The sequence below is a fragment of the Prenolepis imparis genome, unplaced genomic scaffold (genome assembly GCF_030444845.1).
Source record: "Prenolepis imparis isolate NDT839.2.m4 unplaced genomic scaffold, iyPreImpa1.0 SCAF_6, whole genome shotgun sequence".
NCBI lineage: Eukaryota > Metazoa > Arthropoda > Insecta > Hymenoptera > Formicidae > Prenolepis > Prenolepis imparis.
In genome coordinates this window covers 13,601,124-13,625,794 of record NW_028141164.1, presented here as the reverse complement: position 1 = coordinate 13,625,794, position 24,671 = coordinate 13,601,124, and the positions used below count along the sequence as shown (strand labels likewise).

Below are 24,671 nucleotides of genomic sequence, written 5' to 3'. Positions count from 1 at the left end.
CAAAAAAATGGCAGAAACGTACGTCTCTATATGTGTTCGTGTTAAAAATTTTTATATAGATTTTTATATTACATCGACTTTGATTCACATGTATAGTCAATAAACTCTAATTTGTACCTTGAACACTATCCTAGTACTTAATCGCATTTTCATGTTGTCGTTTTATATTATAATATTATAATTATTATTTTAAAACGTCTTGTATATATGCAAAATATTAAAAATTATTATATGAAAATATAAAAAAAATATTTAAACAAAATGAGAAGAATAATAAAGAGGAACAAGAAGATAATTTTATAATTATTATCTACGTCAATCTGAGTTAACGAAAATATACAAAAATTCTTTAAAATTATGACTCAATCGCGTAACATTTAAATTTAGATACAAATCAGATAAGGCATACATACATAAAATATTTATTTGATTGAAATGGCCTCTATCTTTAAAATAATATAGAAAGTCATGAAAAATAATATACATCGTCTTAAAATCATAAATCTCGCAGCCAGTGAAAAGCGATTGTATAGAAAATTTTTCAAGGGATTTTTGAAATATAACTTATTGTTCACATTGACCAATAAGAGTTCTTTTTCCTGATCATTTACACACACAACACAACACATACACACATACATCGCGGGCGCGCAAGCGCACATGCTCGCACGCACGCACGCACGCACTCACACACACACACACACACACACACAATCAAATAGTTTGGAACCTTTGTACCTCGAAGGCGAGTGCATCTACGGTCCTTTTAGGTTTCACACAAGATAGAGTGCTCGTGGCTGACGCATCGCGTGGAATAAATATTGTGCTCTCACATTCGTATACATAAGTATATAAATAAAATTAGTGATACAAAACCACACTAAATAACGTGCGTCGCGAGATCTTTTGATTCTGAACTTTTTCCGATGGCTACGATAACATCCTTGCCCGACGAAGTGACTGCTATCATTTTGGGAGACGACAACATCAGCATTGAAGATGTCGAGAGTTTTACCTCCACGTGTAAAAGATTTCAGCATATAACACGGAGCTATAATAAGTTTTGGGAAATGAAATTTTACCAGAGGTAAATTTAAAAAAAATTTATTCTATTTGGTTACATTTAATTAATAAATTATTTTATAAATTTTTTTTAAGATTAAAAATTTTTTTTATATTAATTTTAATTTCTAATTAACAAAATATCTTTGCGAAAACTAATAGTCAAAAAAGTAAAATTAAAATTATTGTGTTGTTACAATACTAATAGCGTCTATTGTTTCATTGCACATCCAACTTATTTCTAATATTACAATCTAATATGTTGTGTGCCTCGAGTAAGGCACAGGGGTCGCGTCGAATTTGGGGTAGGAATCCGTGGGCGTCAGGATGGTCCGGTCCGGGATGAAGAAGATTGTAGTTTTTCTTTGTTAATACACTTATTTATTTCAACTTGTTTTACACTTTTATTCTGTTTCCTGTATTCGTTAGAGTACTCGCGCTCGCGTCGTATCCTCGAATGATTTAGGATTACGGTCGCTCGGCGACGTTGGTACAACTTAGAACATTCGGCGGTTCGCGTACATAGGTATGTTAATATCTTAGCGATGGCGTTACTCGTAATTCGGTTCTTAATTTGCGACTACTGCGAGCGCGTCTACTGTTCGGTTTTATAGCCGGATTTTGGAATCTTTTGATCGGAGGGGGTGCCTGGTAACAGGCCCTCTTGGTCAAAGTCCCGGATGCAAGCGAAGAAAATTCGAAGTCTCCTTCGCTTCGCTTGCATTTTTGTAACATTTAGCTTTCGCGCGTGTCTCGCTGCAAATGTGGTTTCTTCGCGGCCAGCGCGTTGTCAAGCGGATGTAATATAAGTAGTTATAGCTATTTCGAGCTATAACAAATACGATTGTAATAAGTATCTAAAATTTTTTAAAGGATTGTACCTAATACAGTATTGAGTAAAGCCAAAATTTTAATGCATCTAAAAATACGAGTCGTGACAAGTTACGTCTATCGATTCTAAACTTTGCGTGTTTGATACAAATTTGATAAGAAGCTCGCTATTGTTCGTGACTCATGTTATCATAAATTAAAATTTTACACTTTTTTTGTCTAGACTTAATTATTAAATTATGAGCATAATAGTCAAATCGGACAAAAGTCGACATTCTGTGTACTTGTATTTTTTAAATTAATCGTAAATTTTTTTTCTCGTAAAATATACATAAAATAAGAAAATATTTATTTGTATTTATTTATTTATTCAACCAATACATTTGTTTGCTGAAAATATAAACAATAAAATTTTCTTAAAAAATAGAAAAGTAGTGAATTTAAAAAATAAATATTACCAATTATATATTTGTCGTAGAGATAAAGATTTTAAAATAATTAAAAGAAATTTTTTTATATAAATATTTTTTTACATGAAACACGCAAAAAGTTTACGACCTCAAAACACACAAAAATTTTATCTGGAAGTTTGCTCGCAAACGCTTCGTTGAAAACATATTGTTTTTTGAAGTTTAGAACTATAGTAATGAATAATGTCGAAATATCTCTTTTTTTGTTTTGAAGATCAAAGGTCATTAACAAGCTTGTGTATAAAAAAAAAAAGACAAAAAGAAAAAAAAAAAAGAAAAGTCACATTGTTTAAAATTGCATCTATGTGTGTGTGTATGACTTTTTCTTTTTTTTCTTTTTGTTTTTTTTTTTACGCGGGGAAATTCTCATGGATACCCTCCGATCTTATTGTCAGAAGAAGTAATGCCGAACTCGTACCAGCGAAAACCCTGCAAATATCCTATTATTCAGACTAAAATTTTCCTAAACTACTTCAAGCTTCATTTTCGTTTTTTAAACATCTCGATATCATAATTATTAGCTGAGTTATAAATTCTTAAACTTTCACAATTTTTTACTACTTTTTAAGTATATCGCTTTTTTTTGGCCGAGTGTAATTAAAGTGATCAAAATGCATGATTTATACGAGATAACAATTTGCGGAAAATATCTTCATCATCGATATAGATAAAAGAATAGAAACATGCAAAGCATTGCAATGAAGTGAATTACGATGTAAAAAAAGCATTACGTAAGGAAGAATATAAATAATATATAAGCAGTAAATTATGTGATACGTTTAATGATACCCCACCAACACATAAACGTTATATAAGCGTTTTTTCATAACTTTATAATTATCCGGTTTATAATGTAACGTCAATAAGTTTTTAACGTATCCATAATCATGTTTATATATAGGTTTAAATAATAATTAAATCTCTTTTCTTTCTTTATTTAACTAATATTAAATAAATTTTTATTTTTTAATGAAAAAAATAAATATTTTTTAATTAGTTATTTAATTAGAAAAAACATTAATAAAGTAATAATAATAATACGATTAATAAAGTAATAAATATTTATATTAATGTATAACAAAATATATATTTTATATCTAACAAAAAATTATACAAATATTGTGCTACCTTCTTCATATATTATATTCTTCAAAAACACAATCTATATATTGAAGTATTTTTCAGCAAATTCTCGTTAAAGTATTATCATTAAAATATATTTGGTAGTCAAATTAAAGTAACCGGAAAAAAACAGAGAAACCTTGATTCTTCAAGACCAAAATCCGTACTTGACATTACTTCTTCTGACAATAAGATCGGAGGGTATCTATGAAGATTTCCCCGCGTAAAAAATTAAGACAAAAAGACAAAAAGAAAAAATCACACACACACATAGATGCAATTTTAAACAATGTGACTTTTTTCTTTTTTTTTCTTTTTGTCTTTTTGTCTTACCAGATGTGAATCGTATAAACGCTGGCATACAAATGTTAGTGTAGTTCTTCTACATTGAATATTACATCCCTGCAGATAGCCTTGCATATGCCGCATATATACAAAAGCACTATTTTGTGTATGCATCTCTCGTCTATACATTGCAATAATTAATAAATAATGGCGCAACATGAATAACATAAGCGCTTGGTAGTCGATAATTATTATTTGTATTGCAATTTATCAACACACGTGAGGAAAATCGTGAAGTATATAGAACATATTGATGAAGTTATTACATCGAAACAATAAGCACATCTTTCTGCAGCATTCGTCATCATCGATCACTTAACACGACTATATATATATATATACAGGGTGTCCCATTTTAATCTCCCCAGGTCCTTTTTAGAGCTACTTGATATGCAAATTCGACTGAACAACCTCCCCGCGGTGTACATCGGAAATGCAAATGCCGGCGGTATGTCAATTTTAAAGCTTCATATCTTGGGAACGGCTTGCGTAAGAGACATCAATAGGTAGTGTCTTGAAAACGTCTCGACAAGGGCTACAAGAATATGCAATAAAAAATAGGGGGTTGCGTTTTATAGCTGAAAAGTCAATGACGTACTACTATGTATCGGATGAATTGAATAGAATTGTATCTGCACGATTATAATGGTAGAATTCAATAATCTATATTGCTATTAACATTATAATTTAGTGTAATCGTACAGTTAATACATAAATTATTTCAGGCAATACAATTCCAATTTGACAAGTAGATATTACTTTGACCTAATTTCCCATTTTTTAAAACAATATCGGTTTATATACAAGCTAAACAAATTTTTAAATATGCTAAAAGAAAAGCAACTTTTAGAACAGTTACTTACTATAGTGGTACAATATTTTCAACCGCATATATCCTATTCGATTATTATGTATGTGATTAAATGATATTGCTCAAGAAATACGATGTCGCCTTAGAGATAAAAATCCGAAGCATTCAATATTCTCGACGTCCTTTGAGTAATTTTATTTTTGGAGAGACTACAATATCTATGACAATTTCTGGAATCCAACAGAAGTGGAGCAAATTATGTTTATACTTGAAGAATTCATATTCTCTGATTTAGATTTCTATCAATTCTTGAATACATTAAATTTAGAAAACAAATATATAAATTACGTAAGTTATTTCGAATTATGTCAAATATTATAATTTATAATTATAGATTATTATTATGCGCTGGCGAGAGCATAACTATGTGTTTTATATCATTTAAATATTGAATATAATTTTTCTAATTTAAGACATGTTATAGATTTCAGAATTAGTTCGAAGGAATCTTCTAACTATTACATTTCACATTATTGCCAGAAGACTTGGCATACACAGCACTCTTATAAATTGTTTTTGTTATTATTGTGTTTGTATCTTATGGAATCCGAATTAGTAAATATAATTTTAGATTACGGGCTCTTTCTTGCTTTTATCTTAATGTATTCAGACTTTCTCATGTACATAGGTATATAAAAATTCACATATGTATATATATATATATATATATATATATATATATATATATATATAATATAAAAAGAAACTATTTTAATTATAATTAACTTTTATTATATTGTATTATTCACACACGCACAGATTAGATCTGATAAAAGAAAACAACATACATATATATATATATATATAGTAAATACACATACACAGAATAACAATCATAGTTTCCTTTTTCCAGACAAAAATTAAATCTTAACATTTTTAAATAGAACAATATAACTTTTTGTACAGAAATCAGTATTTTTTTGTTTGTTCTGTATATAAACACACATTCATATGTAAACTTACAATCAGTAAAAATTAATAGTTTTTGATATTTCTTATAATTTATTTTGACATGTTGACATACTTCATAATTTATTTTTACATTTATTAATTTATATTATCATGTTTATATACTTTACAAATGTTTATCTACAAAGTGTTTATTTTAATAAATCTTAAATATCAAATAATAAATTATATTTATTTGTATAAAAAATATTATAAGGAATTGAACGTACATATGCGTATGAATTAAAGGAAATGTACAATATCACATTTCTAAGGCAATATTAGGTTTGTATAAGAATGTGATCAGTGATTACTAATCGTTTGTATTAATTTTTTTCAAAAAGATTTAGCACATTTTTTAATAAATAGTTTTATTTTATAAATTACATTTTATTGATAAATATTATTAATTTATTGATAACTCTGATAACACATACAAAATAACAAATTAACTTTATATGCTAAATTATAAATGTAATCTATTTAAAAAGAATTAAAATTAAAGAAAAATGTTAGGTAATTGTTTACTTTTTATATAAAAAATTTTTTATTCTTAATTTTTTATTAACTTTGCTAAATTTTAAAAGCGAAATTAATTCCTCAATTGACAGATTTACAAACAATATTTTTAAACAGTTTATTGCAAATGTTAGAGTAATCGTGGATCGATTACAATTAACATTTATTATATATGTATGATGTATGTATGTACATAAATGTATATTTTTTATTGTTTTATATTTTATATATTATTTTTAAATTTTTCATTATATTTCAGTAATACAAATTCCAAATATACAGTATGTTTACATATGAACAAAGAACATCTTCTTCTTTATCCGTCAAACATTGACAAAAAACCATATAGCGGTTCCAATACACATGCGATGACGGATATATACATATATAAATTAGAAGATAACAAGCATATATTACAGGTCTTGTAAATAATACGTCAAGTTAATAAGTCAATATATTCTATAAGCAATGAGTTAAAGTAATAAACCTTCTTGTCTGTAACTAAAATTTTGTTCTCAAGACTTTTTTTTTTAGATAAAATCAACACATTGCATGGTCACTTTTTTCCAAACAGAACTGGAAAATCATAATATACATGGCAAGTGGAATGTCAATTTCATTGCTAATCTTCTAAACCAATGTTTAACGAAAGGAGTTAAGTATATGGATATTACAACTGAATACAGAAATATTACAAGGAGAATACAGGTAATTTATTACACACCGTAAAATGTATTTTAATATTATATAATAATATGAAAAGAAACTATTTTAATTATAATTAACTTCTATTATATTTTATTTTCCACACACGCACAGATTAGATCTGACAAAAGAAAACAATTGAAAAGAAGGAATAGAGAAATTAGGTTTGCAGTTGGAATGATTGTAACATGCATATATTATTTTGTTCGAGAAAGACATCAACAAGATGGCGTAATAATAGGATGATATTTTAAATGTGAATCTCTGTGCAGATATTCATTCAACAGAAATTTTAGATTTTCATATTTGCATGAATATTTTTACAATTGTAACGATTGTAATATGGACGAATATTATTACACTTGTCACAGTTGTAAAGGCCATCGAGATAATTCAATTCAACCCCATTACATAATTCTTGCTGAGAATAATATATTATGTTATGTGCGACAAGGTGAATATATGTGGCATTTTGTTAAATCACATATGTTTTATATGATTTTTTTCTTCAAAATGTAAACTATATTTTTTTTTAGCTTGTATAAGGAAATGTTCACCAAAACCGATCAGTAATATAGAAATAGGACAATACTTTTCTAGATTCGAAGGTATTTATTATGTTACCAAATGAGAATCTAGCAAAACAATATCCAGATGATACCGCTGTACTTCTAAAAAGTTCTCCAATCAATAGTATTTATATTTTATTATAAAATGTATTTTTCGAAATATAAATATAATAAAGTTATAATAATTAAATATCAAATTTATTATATGATTAAAATTAATTATTAATTATTATATTATGTAATTATTATATTTATTAATTTTTAAACTTCTTTATGAAGATTTTACAGTGTTTTCTAGAAATCACAAAGTTAAAAATGCAATATTAACATCGCAATAAAAATTTAATTTATAAATATAGAATTATAAATCTTATAAAATATTAATATGCAGTTAAAAATAAATTATTATAATGCAAGATTTTGAAAAGATTATGTTAATTAGATACATTTATTAAAACGTTATTGTTAATTAAATAATTAAAATTTACTTAAATAATTTTAAAATAAATTTTGAAATTCTATAAAAGGAAAAAATTTGAAAAATTTTTCTTATAAATAAAGATTATCATATTAACATACATACATTCGCTGATTCAATTAGAGACGACAAAGAGTGTGAGAAAGGGGGGTGGGGGAGGTGACGAAGGAAGTGAACTCTATTGATCGATTATTGTGTCTATTGTTGCGTTATATGCAACTATTTAACCTTTATTCAGTTATGCAAATGCTGATATTTAGAGATTTAGATTTAAAAAATAAAGTCATAATACAGATTATATTTATAAATTAAAAATGAGCGTAGTAAAATTATCATTTATGAAACACACAAAAATAAATGTTTTAAAAAATAAAAACAAAAAACCGGCTAATGAGAGCTGGCGCGGGTAAAAGCACGAACAATAAACACACACACACACATTCGTCTTAAAATACAAGAAACTTTATTAATTCCAAAACCACACGTGTTTCAGTTAACCTCATTACATGAAAGAAATAATATATAACGATAAACATGTATAAACCAGTCTAAATAATATAATAAATGAGCAATTTCCTTTTATTTGGACATTTGTTTGTCCGATTTTTGAACTATCGATTTTGAACTATCGATTCAATATCTGAATTCCCTGTTGGGATCGTATCAGAAAAATTGGACTGACCGAATTTCGTTAATCGCATATTGTTCCGAATAATACATTTCTTGACTACGTCAACGTGTACGGTTTTCAAGTCATAAGCCAAACCTAGATAGGCAAAAAAGTCGATAAAAAATGCACTAAAATTCAGAGAGTAATGTCCCAGCTCCGCGGCTTTGTAATCCCAAGGGAAAGTATGATGATAATTGTGCCAGCCCTCGCCCAAGGCCGCGAAAGAAACTCCAGCATTCTGGACGGGCGATATTGAGCTATATAATAAACATGTAAATATTTATAAACAGGAATACACACAATATCTATGAGACCATAGATGATCATAAACAATTGACTTAAATTTTATTCGCGGTTTTTTTTTAACAAAATAAATGCGTACCTATTGTATGGTCTCGTTCCCCAAATATGAGCAACGGAATTTATCGAAGCGGTCATGTGATGACTTACGCAGAGCGAAAAGTTGATGAGATGCCATGCGTTCGACAGAGTTTCATTCCACACCCAGAAAGGAATCAATGTTGGCAAAATAAAGCTGCAGAGGGGTACTAAAAATGCATAATACCTGAATAAAGAGAATAAAGAGAAATTGATTAATAAAACATTAACAGATAACAATAGCTCTTATTTTCGCAAAAAATTTCGATTGACATACTTCATCTGAAAGACGACGAAGCGATCTTGATCGAGATCCTTGCAATCGATTGTAGCACCCTTTTTAACGACATCCGGATGTTTGGCAATCAATAGCCAGCCAATGTGTGAGAAGAAGAATCCTCTGCGCGCATTGTACGGATCTGCATCGGTGTCCGTAAATTTATGATGCACTCTGTGATCTCTGGCCCACACATAAATAGGACGCTGAAACATAAAAGTGTAGAAAAAAATGAATATAACCGCGATAAGAGAAGAAAAGAACAAAAAGAAAAATTAAAATTGTACTTACTTGAAAAGCAGCGGTCTGGAAGATTGTCAGAATTAATTTCATCGGCCATGTTGCTTTATAAGAGTGATGGGACCATAGCCTATGAGAGCCAGCCGTCATGCCTAGCATCCCGGCGATATAAAAGGCGAAGGCTGAAATTATAAAGAACGATAACAACATAAGCCGATAAGTTAATGTAATTTTAATATGATTCATAAAATTATATACTATAAATAATCTAAATAGTAATTTTTTCGCTACATAATTCTCTTGAATATATTATAGAGGGTGTTTCAGTAGGAATGGTCAGCATTCTAGCACCCAGTGAGAAATGGTGCTTGAATCGACGTCGATTCGACCAATCATTTCTCGCTGGGGACATGATTGAACATATTATTTTAAGCAAAAAAGTTTACATAAATATGTATTCTATTCTGGATGGATATAAAAATGCAACTTAAGTTTAAGAACGAATACATTTCTTAACTTATTGGTAGTATAACCAAATGCTATGAAACAGTTATATTAAATTTAGGTCATTAGGTCACCTTTGATAAGTTCTGTGTTAGTTTAAACTTTTTAGTTTCTCATGTAATTAAAATGGCTCATATTCATTCATGCTAAAATTATTAATTAACTAAAATTATTGTTTATTTATTAATATCAATTATTCAAATATATTATAAGCTTAAAATTTCATGTAATTGTTTCATAGAATTTGGTTCTAATAAGTTAATGAATGTATTCGTTCTTAAAACTGAGTACATTGTATCTTTATAACCGTCCAGAATAGGGCCACATATATATTATATAAATTTGTTATATAAACTTTTTTGCTTAAAATAATGTATACAATTATGTCCTAGAATGTTGATCATTCCTCCTGAAACACCCTGTATATTATATTAAAGTTACATCAGGACATCAGGACTTTTGGTAATAAAGTCAATAAAAATAAATTATATAACTCAAATCAGATAAAAAATATATATAAATAATAATAATTAGATAAAATATATATATAATTAATAATAATAATAATAATAACAATAATAGAGATAAGAAATATCTACTCCAAATGATCGTCCAAAGTTTAGCGTAGAAGAAAGCCAAATATAATCCGTAGATGCCGGCAAGATGAATGTACATTAATGTAATTATTCTTATCCAAACAGGTGTCCATTTGTAATTGATTTGTTGTTTTTGTGAATCTTTCATTGATACCTCCATTGATACCAGGTTATTAGATCCTTCTGCACAGATTTCATAATAGATACGTCAAATAAGTTCGAATATCACGCTAAAAATATCTAACACATATTTTTGCTAATAAGTGTAATCTTTCTTTATCATGACAAACCGCATAGTAATTTTCTAAAACAATTATGATGAAACCGTAATTATTTATTATTATTATTTTCCTACTTTTCGCTATTATAAATTTGCATATATATAATATATAGGGTGTGTTATTTCATGACTCGATGTTCATATATTAAGAGCGTGTTATTGAAGTTATTTAGAGTTGAAATTGTCTAATAAACATATATTACGTTCTGCGTAAAAGTAATTTAACAGTTCGCTCCACCATACCAGAAGAATTTTTTATCAAGTATATAAAAACTTATTTGCATACAAAGTTCAGATAATAATTCGGACTGTAAAATAAATTATAAAATAAACTTCTTATGTAAATTTGCTTAAAAATTGCAAACCATAACTAATATATGTATATAATAAATCAAACGAATTACCTTTCAAATAATTGGTTATTGTACATCTGTGATTAACCAGTATTTAAATATGATTCACTTGAATATCGCACTATGAAATGTTCAAATTTGAATTTTAATTACGTGCCATTATCACACATATGAATTGATCGATCGATTAAGACACGTGTGACTACATGAATTGCGTGGGAAACAATAACTGCATTTATAACACACTGCAGCGTATATTTATATCGATATCACGTATACCAGTGCTCGGAATTAGTTGCCCTTTTCGGACTGATATCTGAAGCGACGCCTTCGGTCCCCAACTACCGTTCGAGGCTCGACGGTCTCGCTTCAGATATCGGCCTGAAAAGGGCAACTAATTCCGAGCACTGACGTATACAATTTCCTAATAGTCATCTTTACCTTTAGTATCCATATGCATTTGCTTGTATAATAGTGAATAATTTTGTGATGACTTGACCGGCGACCTAATAAATTTAAATCAATTAAATACCAAGAAGTTAGTGGTAGGGTTCCAAAAGTTTGGGCCTATAGAAATTCACATGCAGGTAAAAAGGACATTTAGGGTATAACATCCGTTACAAAGAAAAAAATATTTGCTATTAAAAACGAAAAGTAGAAGTGACGGTCAAATTATATACAATATTCCAATCATGTATTTTACTGGAAATATACCGCACAATTTTGAAAATACTATATCAAAAATGATTTGTATATGTTGATTATATTTAACATTATGTATTATTTTAAACATACTGTACATATTTTCGACAGAATTCCGAAGAAATCGATGAGTTATGCTACTTGATTTCGAATTAATGACAATGCCTCATATTCGAAAAATGTTTAAAAGTAATATTTGTGATTCTCTCTCTCTCTCTCTCTCTCTCTCTCTCTCTCTCTCTCTCTCTCTCTCTCTCTCTCTCTCTCTCTCTCTCTCTCTCTCTCTCTCTCTCTTCCCCCCCTCCTCTCTCTCTCTATTTAAATTATATATATCTCTCTTTTTATTTGAATTATATACAAATTTCTTTCTCTTATTAGATATTTAACATTTCAATTATTTATAACAATTTCTTGTAACTTAAACTATTTATATAAAAAACTTTGTTGAATTAGCTTTAAAATGCATTCTTTAAGTATCTCTACAATAAATATAATTAAATATATTAATTTCTAAAATTGACAATTCCTTCATTTCTTACAAAATTTTTATTGTTTTTAGCTTCTACAAAAAAATATTTTGGATGAATAAAAAAGTACGTATTGTTTATTTTATGTACATACACTTTTGAAGAAAAATGTTTTGATGTTCGTATGTTCGTATGTTTAGATAAAAGATGAAATAAAGGTTTTTGTCCAATTTCGATCATTAGAATCATTCATGAAAAAATTGATTTTGTAAATTAACAATCATATATAATCGTATATCACATATAACAAATTAATAATAAATTAATTTGAATAAAGAAACTAATTTCTTAAATTAGTAATTACATTTCTATATTAAATAAACAAACATCCATATTATTATCTATATTTTCTAACATCCATATTGATATCTATATTTTCTAAATATTAAAATGTATGTAATTAATAAATTCATATATTCTTTAAAAGATAAAGGTTATTACTGATATTGTTATTTGATATAATTTGTTAGAATTTTTTATCTTAATTTTAAATGTCCTACTGCGAGAAAAAAATATAATTTTTAGAGAAGCAGAGAAACAGATAAAAAATTTTAATCATTTAAATTTTGAGGAAAGATTAAAAGCAAGTATAAACTGTATCAAAAAACTACAGTGTTACGTGTCCCTGATGTCCGATAATAATTTAACAAAATACAAAAAAAATAAATTGGAACGTCTTCTGCGTCTCACAGCTCAAGATTTAATGATGTATTACTTTGTTTTGGATGATGTGAATAGAATTATTTCTGTACAATCACCATGGTAGAATTCAATAAACTACAATATATTGCTGTTAATATTATAATTTAATGTATTCATACTGTTAATATATAAATTTTTTTAGGCAACACTATTACAATTTGACGAGTACATATTACTTTGGCGTAATTTCTTACTATCTAAAACAATATCGATTTATATACAAGTTAATTAAATTTTTAAATATGCCAAAGGAAAAGCAGCTTTTAGAACAGCTGCTTACTATAGTGGCACAATATTTTCAACCGCATATATCCTACTTGGTTATTAGTATATATGTGGTTAAATTATATTGTTGAAGAAATACGACGTCGCCGTAGTAAGCAACTACTCTAAAAGCTGCTTTTCTTTCTATAGATCCAGACTTTCAGCGTCCTACGACAACCTTCTCGGTTTATGACCTGAGTTTGTAAGATTGTCTTTATTTTAGTTTACTTTTATTGAATAAGAAACGTCGGTCAAGGTATTACTTTTATCTTTTTTTTCCTAATAAGTTTAACAAACTTGTAATTTTGGCAATGTAAATTATTTCTGCATAGATCTAAGTAAATCATCTTCACCGCACAATTTTCAAAATGTAAACATTTATAACGAAAACGTGATTTATATTATGTGGATTATATTCAATTTTATGTGGATTATATTCAACATTATAAATTATGTGATTTATACTGTACATCTTCCTAAAAGAATTTCTGAAAAAGTTGTCAAGCTACTTGAGTCAGCGACGGCGCCCTATTTATTAAAAATATATAAGAAATAGAGTTCATTAATTCTTTATAAAATGAAAAATATGTACACTTTCAAAATAAAATCGAGAATAAAATTGCATTTATTTAAAAATTTTACAAAGTGATTTTTTTTTAAATTATTAAACATTTATACATTTCAATTATTTATAACAATTGTAATTTGCCATTTCTTGTTAATTTAAACTATTTATATAAAAAAATTTGTCTAATAGATACTAAACTAGAGATATTAATTTTTTAATTTGACAACTTCTCTATTCTTCACGAAAATTTTATTATTTATAATTTCTACAAAAAATATTTTGGATAAATAAACAATACGTATACAATACTTTTTCTTATTTTATGTATATTTCACGTGAAAAGTTTTGATTGATTTGAAAAATGCAAAGTCAAAGAAAATTAATTTTTGTCCTATTTGACTCTTATGCTCACATTATGTAATAATAAAGTCTAGACAAGGAAAAAATTTTTAATTATAATTTATGATAACAAGATGTCACAAGCCACAAACAATAGCGAATAATTATTATGAAACGATGCGTTGCTTAAAATTGACACGTAACATGTTATGAATCATTATACTTTTAAATGCATTAAGATTTCAGTTTTATTAATTTTCAATCTTATATTACGTTTGTATAATAAGTTCTATATATAACATTACGTTTGTAATAAATTGTGAGGCAAATTCGATATGCAGTAAAACAATAGGCACAATTAATAATGTAATAACATATAATAACTTATTTTTTTTACTATTTTCGCAGAGATATTTTATTCAGTAAATATTAAAATTAATATAAAAAAAATTTTTAAACTTAAGAAATTTATAAAAAACTAAAAAACATATATAAATAAAAGTCGTCTAACAATAAATAAAAGAAATTTTTTAAATAAGAAAGTACCTCTCGTAATATTTCTTCTCCCAAAACTTGTTATTGTTCGATAATATATGCTAAAATTTTTTACACGTGGAAATAAAACTCAAGGCATCCTCAATGCTGATGTTGTCGTCTCCCAGAATGATAACACTCACTTCGTCGGGCAAGGATGTTATCGAAACCATCGAAAAAATTCAATAATGCACAAAAGAGTTCGCAATGGACGTTATTTACTTTGGTTTTATATCATTAAATTTATTTGTATACTTATATGTATACGAATAAGAGCGCACGAAGTTTACTCCATTAGCACTGCGATGCGTCCGTAACGAATTGTCTTTTATGTGAAGACTGAAAAGACTGGATGCACCGCCTTTGAGGCCAAACGTGTCAAACTATTCAACTGTGCATATGAATGTATATTAATGATCAGAGAAAACGGATAAAAATTCCTATTTTCTTATTGGTAACAAATAATAGAGTTACTTTCCCAAAATTTCTGAAAAAACTTTCTAGACAATCATTTTTCACTGTTTGTAAGATTTATTTTAAGATATTGTGTTTTAATATTATTTTAAAGAAAGGTCGTTTCCACTATCATATAACTATCTCATCTATTTGAAAATTTATATGCCACGCAATCGAGTCATAGCTTTAAAGAAATTTTAGAAATTTTTGTTACCTGAGTCTGACAGTAAATAATAATTATAAATTTATTTTCTTTGTTTGTTTTCTTTATTTCTTTTCTCTTTAAAAATTTTTTTTTTATTTTCATAAAATGACTTCGATATTTTGTATATTTACGAGATATTTTAAAATTTTGTATTTATTAGTTTTTTTTAGAGTATTGCATTTTAATTATATTCTTGTTAAATATTTTGTAATGTGTGCATTTTTTTCAAATCGCAAATTCTCATTACTTGCCAATTATTTTTATTATACCGAGTGTTCAAAATAAAACGTTACAAATTTTTATCTCCAAAAATATTGTTTCTAGAAAAAAATATTTCAAATAAAAATTGCAGTATTTCAAGGGGAAAATAAGTTAATGTTATAGAAATGTTTGTAGGCGACGGTTTTCAAGGTCATTTTAAAGTCAATTTAATTTTTTTAAATGGAATTACCCTAAATATTTTGTATATATTAACGTGATACACAAATATTCACATTATAAATCCTTCTGATTATTTTAATTAAATCTGCAAGCAAAAATATTTCTTTTTTTCATTATAATTTCTAGAAAAACTAAGAAACTCAAGCATGTTCTTCAGAGTATTTGATAATAATCTAATATTTGAGAAGAAAATTACCTTTGGCGTCTACTTTAGAACAAGCTATTTTAAGAACAAGTGAGAAATTCTTAAAATGAGAATACGATTTTTCGAGGGTACTATCTGTATTGACGCTAATAAAGTATACCACTGTGTAATAAAAATAGGGATTAAATTAAGAAAGCCGTTTGTTCAGGCTAGAACTTCGTTTTGGATAGCAAAATGCGCTCCGATAGAATTAATTACATCTCCCAGAAGCTTCTGACATTTCACCGAGGCTCGTTACATCCATCGCATTAGCCTCTCGCTAAAAAGCGGATAAGTATCATGATAACTGGTCTGATATATCGCGAATAATACATCGCGCGCAGAGTTACTTTTTACCCTCCCTTCTACTCTTCTCTTCTCGCAAAAGACTCGTGTCTGAAATATCGTAATTAATTTCGCTCGTCTTTTCTGCGATTTATCTCACGAGACCTGCGCTCGAGACTCGACCTCGTCTTGTCTCCGATACGCGAAAAATATTGCGATAATGGAACTATATCTCGTATAATTTATTATACATAAAATGTTTTTTTTTTCTCTTTCTTTTTGCCGAGTCAGAAAAAATTATCGGATCAATGCATTATTATCAATGTGCTAGATAACAGATAGCAGCGTATTTCGCAAATAATTGTGTTGTTCTTTCTTAAAAAGATCTGTTGATTTACAAACAAAATTTCTGTCCAAAAATTAAATTATACATGTAATATGTTTTTTCTTTTATTAAATGTAGCATTTTTTATTGGCATTTAATTTTGAGGCAATTTTTTTTATTTTTGATGAAAAGTTTTTAGAGTAAACTATAAGAGAAATAATTAAATAATTTTAACAAAATTATCATTAATAATATTATTACTAAGAAAAACTTATTTGGTTTTTTTAAAACAAACTTTGATCATTTTCTCACAAGAATTTAAGGAAATAAAAATCATATTTAAAGAAAAGCATAAGATTACATATATAACTTACATTATACTTTTTTAAGCAGAAATTGTTCTATTTTTCCCAATGTTTCTTAACTTTTAACTAAAGCTATATTAATTTTCCATGGATGCAAATCTATTCCACTAATATTTATATATTAAAATTTTATATAGAATAAATATACGATAAAATAGGGTAAAAAGTAATTTTAGAAAGAAATATATTTATACAAAAAGTCTAAATAGTTATTAATTAATCAATTTCTATAGTTGATAACTTTTTAACATAAAAAAGAGAAAAAAATCAGAAATATTAACAATATAGCTATTAACTCAAATAGAACACAAATTCCAATTAGTGAGTTAGAATATTTAAATCACCTTTATTCTTTCCTATGATACTTTTAACGAGAATTTTTTTTTATCGCGCTTTTATACGAATGTAGACTCTTACTTGCGCAATCTATCTCTCTATTTACTATTCTTCGATCTTTTATCCTTATCCCATTGTGTACCCTCGGGAACTCGAAGATCTCCTAGAGTCTCTTATGCTCGCGTGCGATCTACAGTTATGAACATTATATTTCTACACTTTTCAACGTATATGTCACTTGATTGAGACATCTACTAAACTCCCGCGAGGTAAAATTTACAATGAAGTAAAACCTACAATACGTCAGCGCTGTTAATCTCCATCATCTGGCTGTCAATGATGGAGTGACGTAGGCGTTTATTATTTATTCCAGATATATGTAAATTCCTTTCGTACGCGCGCATGAATATATTACTAATCTTACCCAGAAGAATTTATATTACATCTTATTCGTAATGTTTGTAAACGCTGGCACGATTTTCGTCCCTCGCTGATTAACCTGTTAACTCAAACCTTTGAGTCGTTTTAACTACTCGCGATCAAACGACTGGAACCTTGTCGATCAATTTACAAGATGCGCTTTTTTAATGTTCTCGCAATAAATCATGGTATATTTATAATAAAAAAAATTAATTTTATTTACGTAAAATGTTGAGAAGTATTCTATTAAGGATCAATATTGAAAATAATCGACCAAACTAGCACAAATTTTTACACTTTATTAAAAGTTACGACGTTTCGACCATATGGTCGAAAAATATTAAGGATACTTCTATGAATGATAATGATATAATGATATCGTTAGATGTTAGTGCGTTATTTACAAACGTTCCCAAAGAATTAGTGTTAAATGCTATTAAAAAACGTTGGAACGATATTACTAAGAACATAGATTTCAGTTTAACTCAGTTCCTATACGCAAAATTGATGGAATTAAGGTTCCAACTCGTTCCGCATCCCCCCTATTCTCCAGATTTGGCTCCCTCGGACTACTACTTGTTCCCCAATATGAAGAAATGGCTGGGGGGAAAGAGATTTTATTCAAACGAGGAGGTGATTGCGGAAACGAATGCCTATTTTGCAGAGTTGGACCAATCTTATTATTTGGAAGGGATCAACAAACTGGAGCAGCGTTGGACGAAGTGTATAAGCCTAAAAGGAGACTACGTTGAAAAATAAAAAAAGTTTATCCCGAAAAATTAAGTAGTTTTCATTTTTGCACGGACTTTTCAAACCACCCTCGTATGTATCCATCTACGGAAGAGTGTTATTGCTCCAACTTCCGTAAATTTTGAGATATCGGGTTAAATTTTTGTACATGAATAGATTATCATTAAAGGTTGGTTGGTATTGAATTTGGCTTCGATTGGCTAAGGGGTTTTTTTTTATAAAATCTTGAATTAAAAAAAAAGGCATGATTGTTCTAACTTTCATAAATTTTGAGATATCGCGTTAAATTTCTTTACATGAATTATCATTAAAGGTTGGTTGGTATTAATAAAAAACAAAAAAATTTAATAAATTTAAGAAATATTTTTATCGGCTCTCAGTATTTAATAAATAAATAAATATGATTTTTTAAAACGACCAATAGAGCCAAGCACGAAAATTAATTCTAATTTTTAGAACTGTATCTCTTGGTTTGAGATTACTAAGTTCCATCAATTCATAATCCTCGAACTTTACAACGGGAAAATAGGCGAGAAAAATATAGGTCCGAAAAGTCGCTGAAGCGGAAATTGAACCCGCGTCTTTCGCTTGCCGGGCGACTGCTCTTACCACTAAGCTATTCAGACCCGTTCGATCCTATATTTTTCATTTGCCTTATAATGGATGTTAGTAAATAGCGCCATGAATTAGGCCCAGACGCAAATAAATAAATTTAAGAAATATTTTTATCGGCTCTCAGTATTTAATAAATAAATAAATGTGATTTTTTAAAACGACCAATAGAGCCAAGCACGAAAATGAATTCTAATTTTTAGAATTAGAATTAATTTTCGTGCTTGGCTCTATTGGTCGTTTTAAAAAATCATATTTATTTATGTAAAAAAATTTAAGATAAATAAACGAAAAAACAAGTGTGCAAATTAGAAATTTGCACATTGCTTCCTCAACATTTTATTTCGCTCATAATGCTTCCTCAATAAAGAAGCCAAACTATTATATACTAATAATTATGATTTAATTTCAAAACAAGCTTTCTCTGACGAAGAGCTCTCTGAGGAAGCAATATGCAAATTTCTAATTTGCACACTTGTTTAATTTAATTTCTTATATTACAATCTTAGTATGATATTTTTAATTTTGCGATCTCTAGAGAATACATCTTATAATTAAAAAGTAAAAAAATTATTTTAATAAAATAATAATTAAAATTTTAATATATTTTATTTAATGTATTTTAATAAAATATTAATTTAAATAAATAATAATTAAAATTAATATATTTTATTTAAATTATTTTGATAAAATATTAATTTAAATAAATAATAATTAAAATTTTTATATATTTTATTTAGAGAATTGTATATTTTAAAATAAAATATAATCTATTGATTGAGAAACATTTCGAAAATTGCAGCGGTATCGCTTGGATATTCTTCTTCCAAGCTTTTATTTGGCACATAATAAATTCCTTCCAATCTAGAAAAGTATCGTCCTATTTCTATATTATTGATCGGTTTTGGTGAACATTTCGATATGCGATCTAAAATAAAAAGAAAGGTATAGTTTATATTGACAAAAAATCATAAAACATATTGAGTGATTATTATCAATATTCGTACCTTGTTGCACATAACATATTTTATTATTTTCAGTAAGTATTATATAATGCGGTTGATTGATATCTGCAGATTTTCCACTTGTGCAAATATGATAATTATGTTCGTTGCAATTACGTAAATATGGAAGCATACAAGTTTCTTTCAATTTATAATTGTAAATATCTTCACATTGAGTGTGCCACCCAACTATTACGCCATCGTGATCATTTATTTCTACATCACTATCAGAATAATAATAATGTTTCCATGAATGCGTTACAATCATTCCAACTGCAAACTTAATGCTTGTTGTCCTTCTTTTTGATTGCTTTATTTTGTCAGATTTAATCTGTGCAAGTATAGAAAATGTAATATAGATAAATATAATTAAAATAATTTTTTTTATATTATATTATATAAATATTAAAATATTATGTGTAATATACTACCTCTATTGTGTTTGTAATATTTCGGTATCTAAATTCATTACATTTTACATTTTTAAATCTTGTAGATATACAATCGTATAAACTATCAATTAACGAATTGAAGTTCCACTTGCAAAATATTTTATGATCTACCAGTTCTTGGAGGAAACCAAACGCTATCTTTCGTGTTAATGCTAACATTATCTAAAAAAAAGACATGTAACATGTAAACAAAATTTTGATTATAAACAAAAGAGGTTTATTTTTACTCATTGCATATAAAATATACTGGCTCATGCACTTGTATTATTTTACAAAACTTATAACTTTGTTATCTCTAACCACTGTTAAAATTATTAAAAGCTACATATAAGAAATTACTAACCTTTGTATGTATTGATGGATCAAATTCTTCGTTAGAGTTACTTTTTCCTTTGACAATATTTGACGGATAAAGGAGATCAGGTTTCTCCGTCATAAATAAATAATCAGTATAATTGAGATCTTTTGGATTACTGCATAAAGAAAAAATATATATATTTATATACATACAAACATATATAAAGAGTGTTAATTGTAATCGATCTACGATTTCTCTAATATTTGTAATAAACTGTTTAAAAATGTTATGTGTAAATATGTGTCAATCGAGCAACAAGCACTTCTAAAAATTATCGGAGATGTGACAGTAAAAAGTTTTTTCTGTAAAACATAAAAAAGTTACCTAACATTTCTTTTAATAATAATTTTATTTAAAATATCACATTTATAATTTTGCATATATGAAAACATTTTGTCATTTTTTATGAGATATTATATAGAGTTATTTAAAAAATTAATAACATTTATAAAATATAACTATATATAAGATATATTTATAAAATAAAACCTTCTATTAAAATATGTGCTAAATCTTTTTGCAAAAATAATAAATAGAAATGATTGTTGATCATTTATACAAACATAATATTGCTTTAGAAATGTAAAATTGTTTATTTTATGTAATACATATGCACATATGTACATTCATATTAATTTCTTATTGAGTTTACCTAAATATGTAAATGTGTTTATGTGTAAAATAAACAAAAAATATTGATTGTTGTAAAAGATATTATATTGTTCGTGTGTGTGTGTATTATATACAAATATGTATATTCAAATATATATATGAGAAAGTGTGAATATAGAAAAATAAAATCTAGAAAGATTGAAAGGGCCCTAAAGCTAAAATTATACTTACTAATTCGGATTCCAAAAGATTGTAATAACACGTTTGCAATAATTTTGTTTTAGAATGCAATGTATGCCGAATCTTCTAGCTACACAATGAAATGTAATAGTTTGAAGATATCTTCGAAGAAATTCTGAAATCTATATCATAAATTATATTAGAAAAATTATATCCAACATTTATAAGACTTAAAACACATAGCTATGCTCTCGCCTAGCGCATAATAATTTATAATTATAATATTTTTGATATAAATCAAAATAACTTACAACATTTATATATTTTTCTTCTACATCAAATGTATCCAATAATTGATGAACCTCTAGATCAGAGAATATAAATTTTTCAAGTATTCCCATAATTTGCTTTACTTCTGTTGGATTCCAGTAATTGTCATAAATATTATTTTCCCTCCAAAATGAAAATTGCTCAACAGAGGTCGAAAAAATTGAATGGGAAGGATATTCATTTTTAAGGCGACGTCGTACTTTTTTAGCAATATCATCTAACCATGTTCTTATGGCCGAATAAGAAATATGTGGTTGAAAATATTGTCCCACTATAGTAAGCAACTGCTCTAAAAGCTGCTTTTCTTTCGGCATATTCAAAAATTCGATTAGCTTGTATATAAACCGATATTGTTTTAGATAGTAGGAAATTAGACCGAAGTTATATCTCCTTGTCAACTTGAAATTCTCTTGCCTGAAAAAAATTTATATATTAAGTATACGATTACTCTAAATTATAATGTTAATAACAATATACATAGTTTGTTGAATTATACCATTGTGAATGTGCAGAAATATTTCGATTTAGTTCGTTCAGAATAAAGTGATACATTATTGAATCTTCAGCTGCGGAACGCAGAAGACGTTGCAATCTAATTTTTTTCTTTTTCGTTAAGTTATTATCAGACATCAGAGACACATAATACTGCAGATTTTTGAAGCTCTTTATACTTGCTTTTATTTTTTCCTCAAAATTTATATCTTCAAATAATTCTTTCTGTTCCTTTGTGTTATATTTTTTTCTCGCAGTAGGACACCTAAAATTAAGATAGACAATTCTAAAAAATTATATTAAACAACGCCATATTAGTAATCAATTTTGAACAATATACTTTTTGAAATATATATGAATTTTTTAATTACATACATTAATAATAAAAAAATTATAAACAAATTATAAAAATTGTTTCTTTATCCAAATTAATTAATATATTTTACATATAACATTTATATATACATTACTACTTACTAATAATTTAAGTAATTAGTCTCTTCAGGTGTAATTCTACATCAAATTGGACAATAAATGAAAAAAATCGAGCTTTTTGACTTAATTTTTTCTAAATCAAAGGAAATATTTTTTATCAAAAATATATATACGTAAAATAAGGAGATTCGTATTTTTTATTCGTTCGAAATTTTTTTTTGCAGAAGTTGTAAGTAATAAAATTTTCGAGTAAAATAAAGGAATTGTCAACTTTAAAAATTAATATATTTAATTATATTTGTCGCTAAGATATTTTTAAAAATGCATTTTAAAGCTAATTAAGCAAAATTTATTATACAAATAGTTTGTTGCAAGAAATTATTATTTCCAAATGTTTTTTAGAACTAATTGAAATGTTTAATAATTGTTTTTTACTATAAAGTACATTTTTATAAATTTTTGAAATAATATTATTTTATTTCTTATTTTGATCTAAAAGTGTACACATTTTTTGAAGAAACAATGAATTCTATGTTTTATACACATATTTTTAATAAATAAATAAGCTATCGTTTCATCCTTGTGATCAAGTAGAGTAACATGTCGATTTCTTCGGAAATATGTAGTATGTACAGTATAAACATAATATATGTATAATGTTAAATTTGTATAATAAACATTTTACAAATCACATTTTTGTTATAATATTTTAAAAATTGTGCGGTATTTCCAGTAAAGTAAATTATTGTAATATTCTATAATATAACAGTTATTTTTATTTTACGTTCTAAATAGCAGGAATTTTTTTTGTAATGGATGTTATTACTCTGATAATTCTTACCTGAAAATTTCTATAAGCTTAGGGCCAATTTCACCAACGTCGGTTAACTTTAATCTCCGATTAAACCATATCTTTGTCTCTTTTTAAGAATCTGAAAGGAGACAAAGATATGGTTTAACCGGAGATTAAAGTTAAGGCTCCTGGCTCCTTTCCGACCATGTCGAAATCGTGACGTCAGAGGCGAGAAAACACACGCTAAAATTTCTTAGATGCCATTTCGAAATAAAAAAATATTTCGGTGAAACAGCACTTTAGGTGGCTTTAGCAAACTCTTAAAAAACCCCGAAAACTATCCTCTCCCCTTTATAATCAATCAACAGCTGTAAAATGTAATATTATGAAGCCCAGTCCGTCTGGTCTTTGCACATGCGCAGTCATTCCGCATGTCAAAGTCTGATATCTCGATCATTTTACAGATGTTGATTGATTATAAAGGGAAAAGGATAGTTTTCGGGATTTTTTAAGAGTGTGCTAAAGCCATCTGAAGTGCTGTTTAATCGAAATATCTTTTCATTAAAAAATGGCATCTAAGAATTTTCAGCGTGTGCTTTCTCGCCTCTGACGTCACAATCCAATATGGCCGCGGTGAGCAACCAGGAGCCTTAACCGACGTTGATGAAATTGGCCCTTAGACTTTTTGGAACCCTACGACAAGCTTCTCAGTCTTTATATTACTGCCATTTGTAAGGTTGTCTTTATTTCAGTTTACTTTTACAGTTGAATGAAAAACTTAA

General features: G+C 27.2%; 1 protein-coding gene and 1 pseudogene across 1 annotated transcript; one reads left to right on the top strand and one right to left on the bottom strand.

Annotated features, from left to right (window-relative positions):
* The first annotated feature begins 926 nt into the window (after positions 1–926).
* LOC145937441 (uncharacterized) lies at positions 927–7,586 on the top strand (annotated as a pseudogene).
* A 945-nt stretch (positions 7,587–8,531) lies between these two features.
* LOC145937440 (acyl-CoA Delta-9 desaturase-like) lies at positions 8,532–10,733 on the bottom strand. The gene is made up of 5 exons (XM_083040459.1): positions 10,589–10,733; positions 9,537–9,667; positions 9,246–9,451; positions 8,973–9,155; positions 8,532–8,847 (listed from the first exon to the last, which is right to left on the bottom strand). Exons 1-5 carry the CDS (start codon positions 10,731–10,733, stop codon positions 8,532–8,534), a joined length of 981 nt encoding a protein of 326 aa, XP_082896585.1.
* Positions 10,734–24,671: the final 13,938 nt, after the last annotated feature.